The sequence below is a fragment of the Brienomyrus brachyistius genome, chromosome 5 (genome assembly GCF_023856365.1).
Source record: "Brienomyrus brachyistius isolate T26 chromosome 5, BBRACH_0.4, whole genome shotgun sequence".
NCBI lineage: Eukaryota > Metazoa > Chordata > Actinopteri > Osteoglossiformes > Mormyridae > Brienomyrus > Brienomyrus brachyistius.
The window spans coordinates 35,724,019-35,742,306 of NC_064537.1; the positions used below are offsets into that span (position 1 = coordinate 35,724,019).

The 18,288-nt window shown below is 41.5% G+C and overlaps 2 protein-coding genes across 2 annotated transcripts; both read right to left on the minus strand.

Annotated features, from left to right (window-relative positions):
* Positions 1 to 212: 212 nt before the first annotated feature.
* Positions 213 to 7,501, minus strand: tufm (Tu translation elongation factor, mitochondrial). The gene is made up of 10 exons (XM_049012867.1): positions 7,374 to 7,501; positions 5,812 to 5,861; positions 5,548 to 5,686; positions 5,253 to 5,419; positions 4,339 to 4,608; positions 3,018 to 3,150; positions 2,647 to 2,751; positions 1,202 to 1,353; positions 995 to 1,114; positions 213 to 915 (listed from the first exon to the last, which is right to left on the minus strand). The coding sequence occupies exons 1-10, from the start codon at positions 7,432 to 7,434 to the stop codon at positions 745 to 747; spliced, it is 1,368 nt and encodes a 455-aa protein (XP_048868824.1). The 5' UTR covers positions 7,435 to 7,501; the 3' UTR covers positions 213 to 744.
* Positions 7,502 to 8,558: 1,057 nt separating this feature from the next.
* Positions 8,559 to 18,186, minus strand: LOC125741673 (serine/threonine-protein phosphatase alpha-2 isoform-like). Its single transcript, XM_049012889.1, has 7 exons — positions 17,832 to 18,186; positions 15,991 to 16,122; positions 14,515 to 14,745; positions 14,216 to 14,320; positions 13,544 to 13,767; positions 10,146 to 10,280; positions 8,559 to 10,039 (listed from the first exon to the last, which is right to left on the minus strand). The coding sequence occupies exons 1-7, from the start codon at positions 17,884 to 17,886 to the stop codon at positions 9,929 to 9,931; spliced, it is 993 nt and encodes a 330-aa protein (XP_048868846.1). The 5' UTR covers positions 17,887 to 18,186; the 3' UTR covers positions 8,559 to 9,928.
* Between the last annotated feature and the right edge of the window lie 102 nt (positions 18,187 to 18,288).

Sequence of the window (18,288 nt, forward strand, 5' to 3'; positions counted from 1 at the left end):
ATTTTACTATACATAATTTCAGCCTGAGGATAAAGTCAAGCAGTTTCACCACTGAAATTTGGCTCTTAGTTACCCAATACACAGCCAGGTGATACATATTGTAAGTGCAGATATATTTGTAGCCAATGGCTTTCTTTCTGAGACATTCACTTTGCATTTATGTTGGCAGTAGAATACTTGCTTTACTTAAGAGCGAATACACAAAAAGAAGGTGGGGATGAAGGATTTACTGCAACCAGCCACATACAAGTCAGACAAGTTATGGGTCACCTTCACCAATGACATAATTTCATTAGTGGTCTGATTTCAGAAATGCAAACATTAACTCAGAATTAAAAAAACAGCAATATTTATACAGGATTACAATATTTACCGTCAAGGCAATCAGAACTGAGAGCGAGTTTAATCGGTAATTATATTATAATTAGCAACACATGTACATGTTTCCCAAAACAGGAATGGAACAAATTTGCATTTAAAAAAAAAAAAAAGAGGAAAAAAGTTGTGGTGGGTAGTAAACTGTATCACTGAAGGTACCAGTGCAATACCTGCACTGAGACATAATGGATCAGTAAAGAAACCGTATCTGTGGAATTATCACCAATTTATTTTTTTGTTTACAAAAACTGCCAACCCAAGCTTGCAAATATATCTGAACGAACAGCACTGGCCAGGTCTTGGTGGCTGTAAGACATGTAATCCATCTCTAGTCCATTTAAATCATCTCTTAGTCATGCTGGTCTCCTAGCCCCAGTTAATCTGGTCCTCCTCTGTAAGGCTCAGCGTTTCCGTGACCAGCCCGGTTCCGATGGTCTTGTTTCCATCCCTCAGAGTGAACCTCTGACCCTTTTCCAGGACCATGGGCTGTCGGAGGGTGAGGCTGAGGGAGGTGTCCTCCCCAGGCATGACCATTTCCTGCAAACAAAGTCATCAGCACTGATTTTGCAAATTACATTGATTCTGAAGATACAGGAGAACTTGTAGGTGGCGATACCTTGTCGCTGGGTAGGGTTACCCTACAGGCCATGTCCCACGTGAGTGAAAACATCACAGGCATGAAGTTGGTCATGAAGGGCTTGTGTCGACCCCCCTCCTCTTTACTGAGGACGTAAACCTGAGACAGACACAGGTGATGGACTTCAGTACACATGCACAACGTGCACATGTAGTTGGCTTCGAGTCGGCCATCACTGATACTGACCTGGGCCTTTACTTTTTGGTGTGGCTTTATGGAGCTTGGTTTGCTTATAACCATTCCTCGTCTCACATCATCCCTCTTCAGGCCCCTCACCAAAGCCCCCAGGTTGTCCCCTGCTTCTGCCTGATCCAAGGACTGGTGGAACATCTCAATGCCTGAGACAAACAGGGAGTTTGTGTACACACAATGCAGCATTCTAGAGAATGTCATGAGATGGCTGAGCAGGATGAACACAGCCAGTGAAACACATTCTCATTTATTGTTGATATTCCGGTGCTACTGATGTAATGTCTACTATATACTGCTGAAGCATATACTACTTTATAATTGCGCTTTTATAAAAGGAATTCATCACAACACACCCATGTAAAGCGTGTGCGGCGACTGTTGTGAAAAACGTTATATAAACTTTAATTTAAACTGAAATGGAATTATAAACGGCTAGTGTAACAACACTATGATGCTGACAACCTTCCGTTGGTCTGGATTCGAAGAGGAATTTTGCAATTACCAAGTGGTTGCTGATTGGCTCTATTAAGTCTACTTCAGATTTAGTACTTATCTTAATAGTAACCCATATTATATTGTGGAACCTAAAAGGTCCTATCACCACTATCTTGTTGATTCTTAAGTGTTTCACTGTGCAGCTCAGCTGTCAATTCACAGGTTCCTCAGTTACTTCTCAGCTACTTGTGCAATATCAGTGAAGGAGCCGATCAAAGCCATACTAGCTACACTGATAACAATGCTCAGATCAGTGGAGCTTTTATGGTTAACCAGCCCATTATAGTATACCACTTAGAATGTGCTCAATATACATACCTCGACAATCAGAACCCAAGAAATGGCTACACACAGACCTCAGGTGAGCAATTATGAGTAAAGGCAGCAAACAGGCATCATGCGTGAGAAGTGGAACCTACTGACTTTCAGCTCTGATAACTGCTGCATTTTGATGATGTCAGCCAATTTTGCTTGGCCAATATACTGAATGGCCGATTAAAATCCAACAATTACAAACATATTGGCCCAGGCAGAACTAAGGTTAAGTTATAAGGTGGCTTGTTTTTTATATGTATTGTCCTACTTGTTTCTTCTGTTTGAGAATCTTATTTTAGTTATGTACCATTTAACTAAAACTACAGGTGTCTAATTTTTCACCATATGATTTTATATAGTCTAACACTATCGGTTATCATAATTGCTAGCTGCTGAAAATCTGAGACAAAATTTTCATATTGGCTGTGGCCGTAGCTGACAAATCAACTCACCAGCTCAAATCAATTGAAACGCAAATCAAAATCAGAGAATGAGAAATATATACATGGATTACGAAAGAGATTGAGCCATACTTTACATTAGAACAATTAAATTCGATTCTGTTGGAAGTATCGGCATATAAGAAATTGTACAGAGTACAGCAAAGAAAATAATTAACTAGTGCTTACCTGTCACAACAGACTTGAAAGCGCGATTATGTCCCACAAACTCACACTCATCCCCTTTCTTGATCATACCTCTCTCCAGTGTACCAGTCACCACCGTGCCCCTACCTGACAGGGAGAGAAGCAGAGACAGAGAGAGAAGCAGAGGGGCAGAGAGAGTGAGAGAGAGAGAGAGAAGCAGAGAGGGAGAGAAGCAGAGAGAGAGAGAAGCAGAGAGAGAGAGAAGCAGAGAGAGAGAGAGATTCAGCAGTAGTCTCAGTACAGCACAGCACAAACTCCTTATGCATGTTCATGGTCTTAAGCGTTCTACGCCCAGCCCATCTAGGTTGGATGGTGTGCAGAGACACATCGACAGCACAGAGCAGAACACGCACCAGGGATGGAGTATACGGAGTCGATGGGCATCAGGAAGGGTTTGTCCAGCTCCCTCTTAGGCAGGGGCACATAACCATCCACCACCTCCAAGAGCTTCAGAATGGCGTTGGCGCCAATCTCAGGGTCCCTGCTCTGAAAGAGCAGACAGAGAAGCAAAAATGATTTAAAAAGAAATATGGACGCTCCTTTCCCTGTGCTCAGTGGTGTGATCCATGTACACATGCATATCGTTGCTGTCCGGCGAAAAACATGCACCTCCAAAACTCAGGAGCATTTTCTCAGAAACTACTAAATGAACCTAAAATAACTAGACCCCCTGAGCACGACAAACAGGCATAAGTAAATGTTCCGTAATCACTCACTGTCAGTAAACACTACTTTGGATTTCTGATATTGATTCTGCCATAGAGCCTTCAAGCAGACAGACAGCATTGAGGGAAACCCAGGAATGCTCAAACAGAGGCCATAGTTTCTGCCTTAATGCTCAACAACCTGAGAACAACATGGGCGTACCTTTGAGTTCCTGCTGAGCTGCCTTTGGAATAGCAGTTCCTGATTTCTGAATGTCCCCATCTAGGGCTGTCACGATGTCATCGCGATTATACGGCACATGCACAATAATCAACAGGGCTTTAGATGACGGGTGAAATATTTGTCTGGATGCCAGCTTTTCCGTATTTTACAGACATTTATTTATGACCACAACCTGGTAAGCAGATTATTAGTGTGTCTAAGATACTAATAACATGTATATTGTGACCCTCAAAAGTCAGTGGTCTGTATAAATTCAACGTATCCTTATTAAATTCAGTTAGTGGAGCACACCACATGCTATTGTTTTATAAAAAAAAAAATGCGATGAGGCACTGAAGAAAAGAACAACTCAACAGCTACAACATCTTTACAAAAGAGGAGGATATTGCGGATGAACAAGGTAAAAAGACAGTTGTGGTGTGTTGATATAATCTGTGACAAATGTTTCACCCTTTATCTAAAGCCCAGGTGATGACTGTGCAGGCGCCATATAATCGCGATTATATCGTAATATGATCACAACAGCCCTATCCCTATGTTTACACTAGGCTAACAGCACATTCTGGATGATTATTCTTTACAAGATGTCCTTTAATCTCCTTTTTAACTGAAACGTATTCAATAAAATGTATTTTTAGCAAGCAATTATTACTCAAATCTCTCTTCAGTTTTTTCCATAAAAGTAGTCCCGCCCACGACATCCTGTAGCCTAATCATTGCCTTCGCTTTATAACCTGTCATCTCATACTCCTGGCAGCTTCCCCCTGCGCATCCATAATGCCTCACCTCCAAGGCACAGAGGGCAGAGCCAATAACTACAGGGGTATTTTCGCCGTCATAGCCAAACTCCGTCAGCAGCTCCCGGATCTCCAACTCCACCAGTTCCACCATCTCCCGGTCCTCCACGGCATCCACCTTGTTGATGAACACCACCACATGTTCCACGCCAATCTGTCGGGCCAGCAGGAGGTGCTCTCGCGTCTGAGGCATTTGTCCATCTGTGGCTGCGACCACCAGAATGCAACCATCCAACTGTGCCGTACCTGTGATCATGTTCTACCAAGGGAATTCGGAGGTCAGAGGTCATTCAGCCTAACGTGATGGGTCAAGATCAAGGTGTACAGTATGGTTGGGGAATATAAATGATTTTGACTTAAAATTTTAACGATAAGAAAATGAAGAACTTCAATAAAGTGTCAATAAGGAAAACCAACCAAGCCCAACAAACACACTGCAAGGTTGACTGAGTTAGCGGATCACGCCACATGCTACTGTTTTGGTAATATCCTGGAAGACATAAGTGATCCCTCAGAGGGAGGTTCAAGCGTTGGTGAAGAAAGCAACAGCTCAGCAGCTGCATCAACTTTTTTAAAAAGGAGATATTGTGGATAATCAAGGTAAAAAGGTGTTACTGGTGTGGCGGTACTTTTAGCAGTTTAAAGTGCAACATGCAACAAGCTGCTGTTGTGTAGTATAAACTCTGCTGCAAAGTAGTGCAGAAAACTGCAACCTTATTTCACCACTTGAAGTATTGCCATCCAGTAGAATGTAAGTGTTTACAGTCACAGAGACTAGCAATTAGGTTTTCCACTTTAAAGTCCATGACTTTGCTCTCTCCCAGCTCCCTGCCAGACAGACTCCATGGAGCAGGGAGGGAACAAAAATGAGGACCAGGTTGGGAAACACTGATCTGGCAGTACCTTAACGTAGTCAGCATGGCCTGGGCAGTCGGTATGGGCGTAATGTCTGTTGGCAGTAGCATACTCCACGTGCGAGGCATTGATGGTGATGCCCCTAGCTTTCTCCTCAGGTGCATTGTCTATGTCCTCATACTTCTTGTAACGTGTCCCTCCAGCTTCTGCCAATACTTTAAAAAAGGATCCATCATCATGGAGGTCTTAAAACAGAGCTATGCAGAAACATAAAACACTTCATGGCCTGCCATAGGTAGTATGCTGAATAAGTATTTCTGACAGCTTGCTGTTTAAGACTTACCTTTGGTGATGGCTGCAGTGAGTGTAGTTTTTCCATGGTCGACATGCCCAATCGTGCCAATGTTTACGTGAGGCTTGTCTCTAGAAAACACCTTCTTGGCATCAGCCGCAAAGTCTCTTTTGATGAGAGGGACTGAACACTTCAAAAAGATAAGACAATTAGTACAGAAACAAAACAGCATTTATCAACACTACCTTCAGGTCCATACAAATATACAGAATAAGTTCAGTGTGATGCAAATTGCATTCTGAGGAGAATACTCACCAGCTTATAAGATATATGCAGAAGATGACGTGATGTTGAGAGCTGGAGAGCTAGACAGGCAGGGATTTTAATGAAAATGATGAATATATGATATATTAAAAACATCCTCCTTAACAACTATACCACACATGAAAAAATGTCAGTCAGTGAAGGTGCGCAAGCTCATCTCCTATCCTCTGGTTATCAGTACATGTGCTTTGCAAAAGTTGTGTATTAACCCCACATCTCTTCTCCTCGTTCACAAATAGCCTCATGTTACAGCTCAGCACCAGAAACCCCTGAAATATGCTACGGCCCATCTCCAATGAGAAGGAAGCACAATACCCTTGGGAAGCAGATAATGCAGTCGCCTGGTGTGCTAACACCAACCTCAAAGACTACAGCATGTCAAAAGATAACTAGTACTGCCCTCCTGTCAGCTGTATCCCCGTACATCCAAAGTACAATTAAATGTGCTCAAAAAGAGTGATTGTAGAACACTCAGAGTCTGCACATAACTAATTTCAGTGTTCCTTCCTGGTAGATGATACTAATCACTCACATGCAAAGTGCAACTAATGTACCACCCTGTCTTCTGCGATTAGTTATGTCCTCATGTCCAGTGGTATATTTCATTTTCATTGAGCCCATGGTTGAATTTACAATGGATATGATGAATATCCATACAATGGATACAATGAATATTTATTCCATATTCATTATGCGACCACACACTTGATGCAATATCATTACAAATGTGATGTTGTGTATTCTAGGTTGGAGTGCTTTGTGTTGATGTTCTGTACTCCTGTTGATCATTATAATGAAACCGAGTTATCGAATTCCCATTTATTTGCTTAGATTAAAAAGAAAAATAAAAAAACCCTGTTTAAGCACACCCTTCTTATTGGGAGTCAACGGCTCAATATAACTGAAGTGATTAATTTAATGGCGCACCTGACGTTTACTCTAACTTCAAACGCCGTTTTTTTGTGAGCGACGGGAAAACGTGAGCGGTATACATTACGGCAAAAGGTTGCTTTTGCATAAACAACTTGATCTAAACCCATTGAATGTATTACCCAATGTTTTTTTTAGGGTATATCACTTTAAAATCCCACCATATCATCAGATATGTTGATTCTACTTGTTTTTGTTGTGTTGTCTTCAAAGAAAACCTCTGAATAAAAATCTCACTAAAAAAACTGTGCATATGAGCGCGACATTCAGGCCTGAAAAAGGAGCACCTAAGATTTTAAATTTCTCAATACACTAGGTCCTTCACCAAAAACATATGTAAAATAAAACGGTAAAATATCTATTTTTAAGCAGCCGACCTAACTGCACAGAAAGCATCTAATCCATCTTCATTTCTTACTTGATCCAATAACGTGACCTTAGTCACTGACTAGTGCTGCAGAGATGCATTCAATGAAGTTGGCTTTGGCTAACGTTCATTCTGTACGTTATGGACATCATTCAAACCAAAACCAAGTTTTAACCTTTACATTTGTTTTCCCAGTTCTCATTCATTCATCATTAAAATATTTACACTACTTAGGGGGAAAATAGTTTGACATTACCCGAGACCAGACACGAGCGGATTCCTACCAGCGCAGCCATGTTGATTAATAGAGGAAACATCTACGCGCCTGCGCAAAATAACGGAAGTGATTCTGTATTGTGCCGGGAACGTTCCTATGACCTGTTTGTCAGAACAAGTTTCCTATTGCAGTCTTTAGAGAAAGACTTGTGTGGAAAAACGTTGGACCCAAATTTGGAGGCTGCGTCCTTCGAAAGATGACGTTTATGTAGCCTTTAAAGGGTGCGTTCTTCGGTGGTTTGCATAATGAATCTTGGGGTCTCGGCATAAGAATAACACGTGTCTAGGGTGCATGTGAAGGAGCCTTCAAAACTGGACGGTATTGTCGAGCTGCTGTGACACATTTGGTCTTCGAATGCAGCCTTAGAATGATTCGGACATAACTAAAGTTTGGGCTGCTGTCGTTGAATTATTAGCTTGTAATCGTGTGTGTGACCGTCAAAGCACGGTTTGTGGCGGCCTGATTCTCAGTAAACCTACATCAGCATACAGTATAAAAAAGGTCGGTAGCAAAAACAGTCATAGCTACACGTTGCATTATGTAGCTGCTTTTCACACAGAGGTTTGGATTGCTAGCAGTGTGTTCAACAAAAGTTATGTGTAGGGTGACCAGATAATCCATGTCAGGGAGGACACGTTGAGCTAGGACAGGATTTTTAAAATACCGTTTTAATTAAAAGAACTTGGATTTGTTAAACACCGAGTTCTTGCTGCGTGTTGATTGGTTCGACTACTATAATCATGCATTTGCCACTAATGTTAATGTGTAACATCTGCATTAATTTTTCAATCAAATCAGTCAAAGCACAAGAAGTGAACTATTTAGCCAAGCACGGGTGCCTCTCAGTTTATGAGGCACCTTTTAGTTTGTAAAGCCTGGTGTAGCTTGAAGTGTTCTCCCTGACGTGGATTATCTGGTCAGCCTAATTATGTGCAATATTGCTAACACACAATACACATGCTACAGACTTTAAAAGCACTTCACACCTTCCCTCTTAAGATCAACTGGGGCACTGTCAATGATATACAGTATTTGTCAGCTGTTTGTCTGTTTAATGTTAGTTATTTTAATGTTGCTCTCCTCTGTTAATTGTCTAGTCTCTGAAGGAAGCATTCAAGTAAGAATTTCATTCTACTCTGCACTTTGTATATATGACAATAAAACTTTGAATGGAATTGATTTTATTTGTGTCCTAACTACAGTTTTGACATTTGCAACCAGAAGTGTTGCAGTTACAAAAAGAGACTAATTTCAATCAAATAAAACATGAAAATAAGAAGAAACCAAAGCACGCAAGACACCCAATATAAAATAAAAATACAACTGAAACAAATATTTAAACCAATTTGGGGCAAATTCACAGATATGGCACTTACCGTAGTTTGAATTTTGATTGTATAAAGCACAATGGAAGATCATTAAAAACTTACATTTATGTCTAATGAATATTGCCTGGATATTTACCTTAATATACAAAGTCTGCTTTATTTTTTTGGCACATTTTCCTAAAATTAACATGGTTCTCAGTGGCTTCAGTATTCAAAATAAAGAATGGCACATTTATTTTCAGTCACTTAAATCCATGACAAAAGTTAATATTTTCAATTTGGAGGAATTAGAAATTAGAACTTTCAATACATTCTTTTTGTGAAGTTACAAAATATCAATTTGTCTTATGCGGACCAGGGATGAACTGTTTTGGCTGAACACAGGATTATGTGCCTTTATTATAAAGAGTTAAATTCATAGCCTGTAAAACGACGTGAACTATTCTAAAAAGTTTTTGAACAACATAACTTTCCCATAATTTCCTCCAAAAACCTCAGGAGGATCAGATTTCTTATAAAAAGAAATCTGTGTTTGTGATCCAATCCATCCATTAAAAATTAAGTACGAACTAGTGTACAGAATTGTATATTCTGAGTCAGTGTAAAGCTTTCACCTTACAATCAAACATGACCAATTAAGTCTTCACAGTACTGGGGAGTTCACACCCCAAGGTAGAGAACAGCATGGAAGATGTTTTCAAACCTGTTATCTAAAACTAACTAATCTTTATCCAACATTGTTACTATTAAAGTCCTCCCCAATTCTCCCAATTTACATATGCAAATTATTTCCCCTTAGAATTTTATTCCTTGGTTCTGGGTGGGGGAGGGGAACATAGTGCTAGGATGACTGTTCATAATCCTGCCATCGGTATGCCATTCACAGTAAGCAAGGGCACACAAACCAACAGATTCTGCTTTATATAAAACTGCTTAACATTAAAATAGCATGGAGCCTCTAACACAGAAGAGATCAAGTTCCTCCACATCTTTGTGTAGCCCAGCTTCCCTGTTTAAAAAGAAAAAGTCCTGAAGATGAACGAAGGCACAGTGCCAAGAAAACATACTAACCCCTATACCAACACACAACATAACTCTAAAACAGTTACAAAGTGTGTAATAACTAAAAGGGCAGTTATGCTGGCAGCTATTTGGGATTGAAGAGGGCAGAGAGGTAGAATCACGGCAAGGGTGAAGTCGCTGCTGTCATTTCTTGGTGTTTGCGGCCTTTGAATTCCTAGGGGGTGTGACGGGCCGGCCGGAGCCCACGCCCCCTGATCCGTAAGCATACAGCTTCTTGTCTGCAGGCTTGAGGATCTGCAGGAGGGAAATTGGGGGGGGGGGGGATAAAGAGGATACTTAGGTGTACTTTGAATGTCCTGAATGACGGGCAGGCCGTGTCAGGAAGAGGAATAAATCTTACCTGGAAGGAACACATGAGTGTCTCATCAACACTCATCATGGCTCCAGCATTATCAAACTCGCCACAGTAGTTTGGGGCTGAGAAAAGTGTGACCAGCTGTCGCTTTGCAAAGAACTCATAGCCGTCTTCCACCACCTACAGAAGAAACCAGGGGTCAATACACTGTTCACACACACAAGGATTCACCGTGCATTCAGTTGGCACTATCCCTAATGCAAACAAAACAAAAGGGATATGCACAGTGCATGCCAAGGGATTACAAAATGCACACTGTGGATAATGTCCGAGTTTATTTCCTCAAAACAACAGCTATAATTTTCCATTTCAGTAGAGATTACCCAGCCACAGTGCAACTTTCATGCAGCTTTGTTCAGTCACACAATGGAACAGTGTAGCTGCTATATCAAGACCCCTTAAAACAAAGCAATTTAAAAATTATTTAGGCAATTACGTATGGCCTGTGTGTAATGCAGTGCAGGCAGTGAGGATATAAGCATATACACTGACCAAAAAAAAAAAAAAAAAAAAAAAAAAAGTTAAGCACCCAGAAGTAATGGTCCAATTTGGATGTACAGTGGTACCTTGGTTTGCGAGCATAACTGAAAATACATAAAACAAACTAACCTGCACTTTACCTTTGAAAAGAAGTGTGGCTGATGTGAGGGAGACGAGAGAGAGAGGACAGGCGGAGGGTTATTTTGTAGGACGACTTTCACTATAACTAACGGATTCCCTGCTATCTATTGGCTCATTGGAATCTTCTTTTTGTGCGACTAATCAGGAACATATCCAGTGACAGCTGCTTTTGCCTCCTTTTGAAGATTTCGCGGAAATGTAACATTGCATTGCCGTTAAACGGATTCATTGCTCGCACTGTTACAGCTTTATTTGGGTGGTGCCTTTCTACTAAATCTTGACTATATGAGTGAGGCATGCTGACTGACACCTAGCCTGGGAAATGATTACCCACAATCCTGCACTGAGAGAGAGAACAACCATTGGCTCAGACGTGATCATATGATGCTCCGCGTACGAAGTGTACACGTACTACTCGTATTGGAAGACCGTGCTTGTTTATCAAGTTAAAATTTTAGTTTCTGCTCATCTTGCAAAACACTCGCAGATGGAGTTACTTTCAATCCAAGGTTTTACTGTAATTTGATACCTGGTTTGCATGTGTATGTAAATGATTTGCTTTGCAAGGAGCTGGCACGTCTAGTCACCAGACAGAGGATGCCTCAGACACATTACACAGCACTACCAGCACTTCACGGAGTTTGATAGGGGTCGTATTGTGGGTTTGGATGAAGCCGGGTGGTCGTATCATGCAACTGCCCAGCATGTGGGGCATGCAGTCACCCGATGTTGAAACCAATGAGCACATGAGAGCATCCACACACGTTGTGAAGGTTCCGGTCCACTAAGACAGACCGCACCAAGGGAGGATCGCTGTATCGTGCACCAAGCCTTACAAAACCCCATCACATCTGTACCTGCTATCAAGACACAGGTATAGGACTCTGCACAACACCCCATGTCATCTCACACCATGTCTCAACGACTGGCACCAGCCGGACTACTGGTTCACCGTTACATGTGTAGGGTGCCATTAACACCAGCACAGGGATGGCAGTGTTTGGAGTGGTGCCGTTAGCCGGAGACATGGACTAATGAGAAGAAGCACTGTACCATGTTCAGTGATGAATCTCAGTTCTGCATTAAAAAAGGATGACCGCCGTGTATGGCGGCATCGAGGGGAGAGGACCAATCCTGGCAATATTGTGGAGAGACGAACCAGTGTTATTCCTGGCATCACGGTGTAGGGAGCCATAGGGTATGACATCAGGTCATCTCTGGTAGTGATTTGGGGGACCCTGATGGCACAGTGCTACATCAGTGACATCCTGCATCCACATGTCTTGCCCATCCTGAGACAGCACCCAGATACAGTCTATCAACAAGATAATGCCTGTCCACATGCAGCACAGGTGTCTATGGACTATGAATTCCCTCCGTGGCCATCCAGGTCCCCCGATCTTTCCCCAATGTGGGATCAGCTAGGACATCAAGTCAGACCCAGTTCCAATCTGCAGGATCTCGTGGGCCAGTTACAACAGCTGTGGACCGACTTGCTGCAGGAGAAAATACAACAGCTGTATGACTCCCTCCCACACTGCATTGTCACATACATACAGGCCGGGGGGGGGCACACCCTACTGACATGGGACCAGCAGAGAGTGTCCATACTGTGAACTCGATTGTCTGTTTGACCTGATATATTAATAATTGCAATACAGTCACATGATGTGCACATTCATTTCATTTCCATTACTCCGTCTGGGTGCTCAGGATTTGTCACTGAGCATAAATACTATACAGTCCTCCCTTCACATTCTAAAAGGTTAGGGGTAGAATATCCCAGCAGATGGGAATATTTGCAAATAACACTCAGGTTCATTATTATAAATGCTAAAATTAACAGCACTGAAGAATTTAAAAGTTACTGTGAGGAACACAAGATTCCATGATCACAGAGACAGCTAAAACATGAGTGAAGCTGTTTAGAGACAAAGATGCGCAGTGTACCCAAGCCAAGGTGCTTTTTTTCCTCTCCTTTTTCCAAAAAAATCTATTAATATTAACCCTTGCACACATGGAACTTTCAGGAAACACTATTACAGTACTAAGGGTAAAAAGGTGGTCGAGCGCTGTTTGCACGTGAACACACAGTCACTTTACCATTAATTGGGGTGCTAGCGACCCAGCTCTTTTTTGCCAAATAAATGACCATTAAATATTTTCTCCAAATTGTGCAGCCCTATAGTTGCCCCTCCAGATTCGCAAATTTGATGTTGGCCGCAAACAATTAAGGGAACATTTTTGTGCAAGTCAAAAATACATTAAAAAAAAAACTAAAATTTTCTTTGCATCACATAAAATTATAAAATACAAATATTAATACTATTTAATATTTGTTAGTGTATGTGCATACCATATTTTTAATTTAGCAGAGAATCGAACATAGATCAATCACCACAAAAGCGGTGGCTGTGTTACAGTAATAAAAGTAAAAATTCCAAAAGAAAAAAAATATGAGATTCTGCAGCTGTTTCTTGTTTGTGGGCATATACACAGTCGCCTTAGGCCACTTCTGATTGGTGAGCATGACTGGCACACCGAGGAGCACAGCACTTCTGATTGGCGAGAATGACTGTGATACAAGGAGGATGGCATGAATTTATAAAACTATTCTTGGGACAGTTTTAAATCCTGGGTCAGATGTGCTGTATAATGCATATCCCAGATTTGCGAATTGCGTTGTTTCAAATCGGATCTCTATTTCAAATCGATAAATTGTCCAGCCCCAGATAACTGTATGTCATTTTTTTGTTACTGACCTGATGTGCCCTGCAGATGAGGTCCATGTCATGCTTCTGCAGGAATTTGGCCACCATATCTGCTCCAAATGTGAAGGACACTCCGCGGTCATTCTCACCCCAGCCCAGCACATCCTTGTCCGGGTCGGCCCACAGCAGGTCGCACAGCAGACCCTGGTCAGGCACGTCTGTGGGACGCATTACCCGGCGCACCTGCTCCATTGACTGCAGGTCTGGGGATAGACCTAGAACATGGAGATAGAGGTAAAGGAAACTGGTATTCAAATGCTATGGGTCAAGTGCAATCAACATAATGCAAAACAACGATTAGCTGTTTTCGTTAAAAACTGACCTGAAATTATGTGATTTTGTGTTCCAGCTAAGAATATATTTCCTAAACACCTAATGGAGAGTTTCTGATCCAGTGGACTGTACTGACATTCAGTGGGCATAATTCATAGCTACACTAAAGCCATTTCTACCAAAGACGTTGATTATAGTAGCATCTGGACATGAGAATGGAGATAAACATCACGTTTCTAGCAGGAGACACCTCAAAACATTTACCTTGCTTGGTAAAAATAAGGTGACACAGCCAAGAGAGAATCCACACCCATGGGGAACATTATTGACTCGCCTGCATTCAGACACCCTTCCAAAACACACACAGAGAAAGAGAAATGGACAACATACCTCCATGGCAGCAAAAAATCTTCTCATCCACAATCGCAGCCACAGGAAGGCAGTTGAAGCAGTCAGTGAAAGTCTTCCATAACTTGATGTTATATCGTCTTTTACCTGAAGGGTACCAACAAGCGTAAATATTAGAGTACCTAAGGAATTCACTACATACCACTAAATCAAAACAGTGAAAGTGAGACACCATACAGAGCACTGTGTGAGCACAGCCCTGGCACCCTTCACACACACTCATTTATAATAGCCACACACATGGCTGATGGAGTCACACTGCCTCAGCACCCTTCGCTTACACTCATCATAAAAGCCGTAGATGCGGTTGATGGAGGCACACTCGTGGTTGCCCCTCAGAAGAAAGAAATTCTCAGGGAATTTTATTTTGTAGGCCAGCAGCAGGCAGATGGTCTCCAGCGACTGCTTGCCTCGGTCCACATAGTCCCCGAGGAACAGGTAGTTGCTCTCTGGGGGAAAGCCTCCGTATTCAAAGAGCCGCAAGAGGTCATAGTACTGTCCATGGACATCACCTATGTAGCCATAGCAACAAAGATTTAATTTAGAAAGAGGCAGGCAAACAGGAGATTCGCCAACAGTATGATACATATTTCAAGTTCAGCTACATAGATGTTTTTTTCAGTAATACCTGTAAGAAATCTGTTAATTATTAATTAATTGTCAATTCTAAGTTTTGGAGGTCTTTCAATAGACAGCATCATAGAAGTGTTGGGCAGTATGACCAAAAATTTGTGTCACAATATTTTTTGTTAGTTTTTGGCGGTGTCACAGTATATGTGTTATCGATTATAACCATACACTTAGCTGGATAAGAATTGTTTCACTCATTTTATTAGATTAATAATGTGTATATAGCTAGATAGTCACACGTTATTGATTATATCAGCATACAGCATTGAATTCCATAGAGACATGTTTTGTTGACTACAGTATATTTTTCTTGGTAAAATATTTGCTTAAATTGGTATGATTTTAATAATTACCCAATGAACCCAATGAAAAAATAATAATATTAGGGATTTTGCTTTACCTAGATGCATTTAATTGCAGATTGGCTCAGAGGGCTAAGTCTCTGTGCCCGTGATCTAAAGATTGCCAGTTCAAGCCCGGTCTAGGCAGAATAGTCGCATCTCTCTAGACCCCTGAGCAAGACCCTTAACCCTCAGCTCCAAGGGCACCACATGTTGGCTGCCCCTGCACCGTGACCCCAAGATATGGAGCACAAGATAGGGTAGGTGAAGAGAAGAATTACAAGGTACCTGTAATTTATCATTACGCATAATCTAAGTTTTCAGGCACAAACTGAAGCAGTAACTATAAATTCTGCAATACTGAAGGGTTATATATGGAGAATTATCGCATTATAAAGTTTTACTATTAGTAAGAACGGTACGCACCATTAACAGGGGTCCCCTCGCAATACACTCTGCACAGCAATCCATAGCACTTCTAGCAGCGAATAATATTTAATTTCCTGCCTATTGAAGAGTTACAGCTGTTATTCAATCTATGCTAAGGTATAGTGGTGTATGAAAAATTCATACCATATGGAAAATTAAAACCAGTATAAAGCCCAAAACTACATCATAGTAGAGGCACACATTTTAGATTTTAGAAAAGGCACTCAACTACCCCATCATTCAACTCGAGAATAAATAAATCCACCTGTCGTTTTCAGGGGGGTTATTATTTATTTTATTTTACAGATGGCATCATCATCATTACCTTGAGATGACCCAACAAGCCCTTCAACTCACCACAGATCTTGAGTGGTGCCTCAAGTTCAAGCAAAATTGGTTGACTGAGGAAAATCTCACGGGACTTGAGACAAAGGCCACGAATTTCATTTTCCGTAAGCTGGACATTCTTGCCTGGCCGGGAGCCTTTAACTGTAGAGGGTCAAGCACCACAGTGAAGTATGATTAAATAAAAACAATGCACTTCAGAAGAAAAGGAAAAAAAAAAACTGAATAGCATTACAGTATTGCACGCAAGTTGGAACCTGGATTAGGGTGGTTAAATCCCATAATCACTCACTGTCTATCAGGCATACACAGCATTTTCCATGTAATCTTATCACTAAGGTGTGGCGTTTCCAGGCATAATTAATGTTACATTTACGCACAGCATACTGCCAGTGTTTGTATGGTCCTTTATCTGGTTCCCTCCCACATTCCACAGAGAGGTGAACTGTCGACTCGGCACTGCACATAGTATTAGGTTTGGTATGACATGCTATTATTCCTTTTGTAATTTCTTTTAATTTGGCATCGGCTGCCATATCATCACAAGTAAAACAGGTGTCCTTCCCACACATACAGTAAGATGGGAAACTGCCCATGCAATGAAAGGAAACAAAACAAAAATGAAATGACAGAATGTTCTGAACTTGTGTGGAGTAAGCAGAATATACAAGTGCAAGACATTTCTTAGAAAATGCATCCTGTGCATCACCCAGATGCCCAGAAGAGACTGAGTGGATCTTTCACTAAGCTCTTGGCCCGGGATTTGTCCTGGTTGTTTACCTGAAGGATTCACCCAAATCCAGGAAGTCCAACCTCTCAGGCTTTGAGTGCTACCTTACTGTTTTTACCTTAGCTGCTTAATTTGGGGCTTACAAGCACAACGATCAGAATGATACAATCACATATCCCTCTGGTTAAGGGTGTTTCAGAATTTACATGCAATTTCCTCCATTATACTGCCACCCTTGTTCTAAAAACTTATGCTGCGTGGCGGTTCTGTCCAATCAACCTGTTCCTCAATCTTGGCTTAATGTCAAAATTAAATAAATTCCACACTCCCATTTCCTGAAACCACTTGTCCTATTCAGGGTTGTAAGGTGTCTAGAACCTATCCTGGACACTATGGACACAAGGCATGGAACAACCCAGGATGGGGTGCCAACCCATTACAGGGCACACTCACACACTCCTGCCTATAGGCAATATGATAACTTCAATCAGCCTCAGCCATCTTTTTCGGACTAGGGGGGGGCAAGACGACATGAGGAGAACATGCAAACTCCACACGGGGAACCCTGGCAGACTTGAACCCAGGTTCCAAGGGTGTGAAGCAACAGTGCTGACTTAAGGATAAGTTGAACACTATAATATCTAATAAAAAAATAAACTTCAAAGTATTAAATTAAGCGTCTCAACTGTGTTTGCGTTTTTACCCTAAATCGTTTCCAAAGCACGTACATTCTAAAAAGGCACGCAGGACAACTAAACAATACAATGGTCTTTCACAACTACCCCAGACAGACAAACATTGCCAGTGATTTCCCATCCAAAGCGTCAGTCATTCCAAGATCCACAGCCTCGCTACTTTTAACGGAGACGTGCAACATCAAAATGTTTTCCTCAGTATTTTCATCATTACCTACCCCCTGCAATTATTTCATGCAAGATAGCAGCGGCATCTCACTGCAAACAGTAGTAACAGATTCATTTCAGGAGACCCTCAAGGACTTAAAAACGCGGAGCTGTGAGGTACTTGTAGGATCGTCGTACGCTTCCACTCTCCCCAAGATCTTAGTAAATTTGGTCATTTTACGAAATTTTACAGTGGTTATATGAAATTTTACGATTCCTACCTTCAAGAAGACGCTGAATGATGGAATCAATATTTAATTTTTCTGGCTCCGCCATTTTACTACTTTGTAGTTTTCAGTCGGTTTTTCGCGTTTCGTTATTCTTAATCGTTAATATCTCGAACTTACAGGCTACGACCCCAACAATGGGGTAGGGTGCTCAACTCTTTAATTGGCCAGATACTAGCGAACAGAGTCAACGAATTGTTTTTTTTCTTTCAGCACAACGAAAATATAAAGATATCCGAGTGAATCACTTTAAGAATATATTTCGAGGCGTATTGTAATGCCTCTTCTTCTTTTCTTCCTGTTTCAGAACTTCCAAAGAGCAGTGATTCGGAGGGCGTAAGCGCTCTATGACGTAAGCGCTCGTAAGCGATTGGTCTGCTGGTTAAATTCGAACAGAAATCTCGGATTTTTATTGGACAGGATTCCGCATAGGTATCAAATAACAGACACG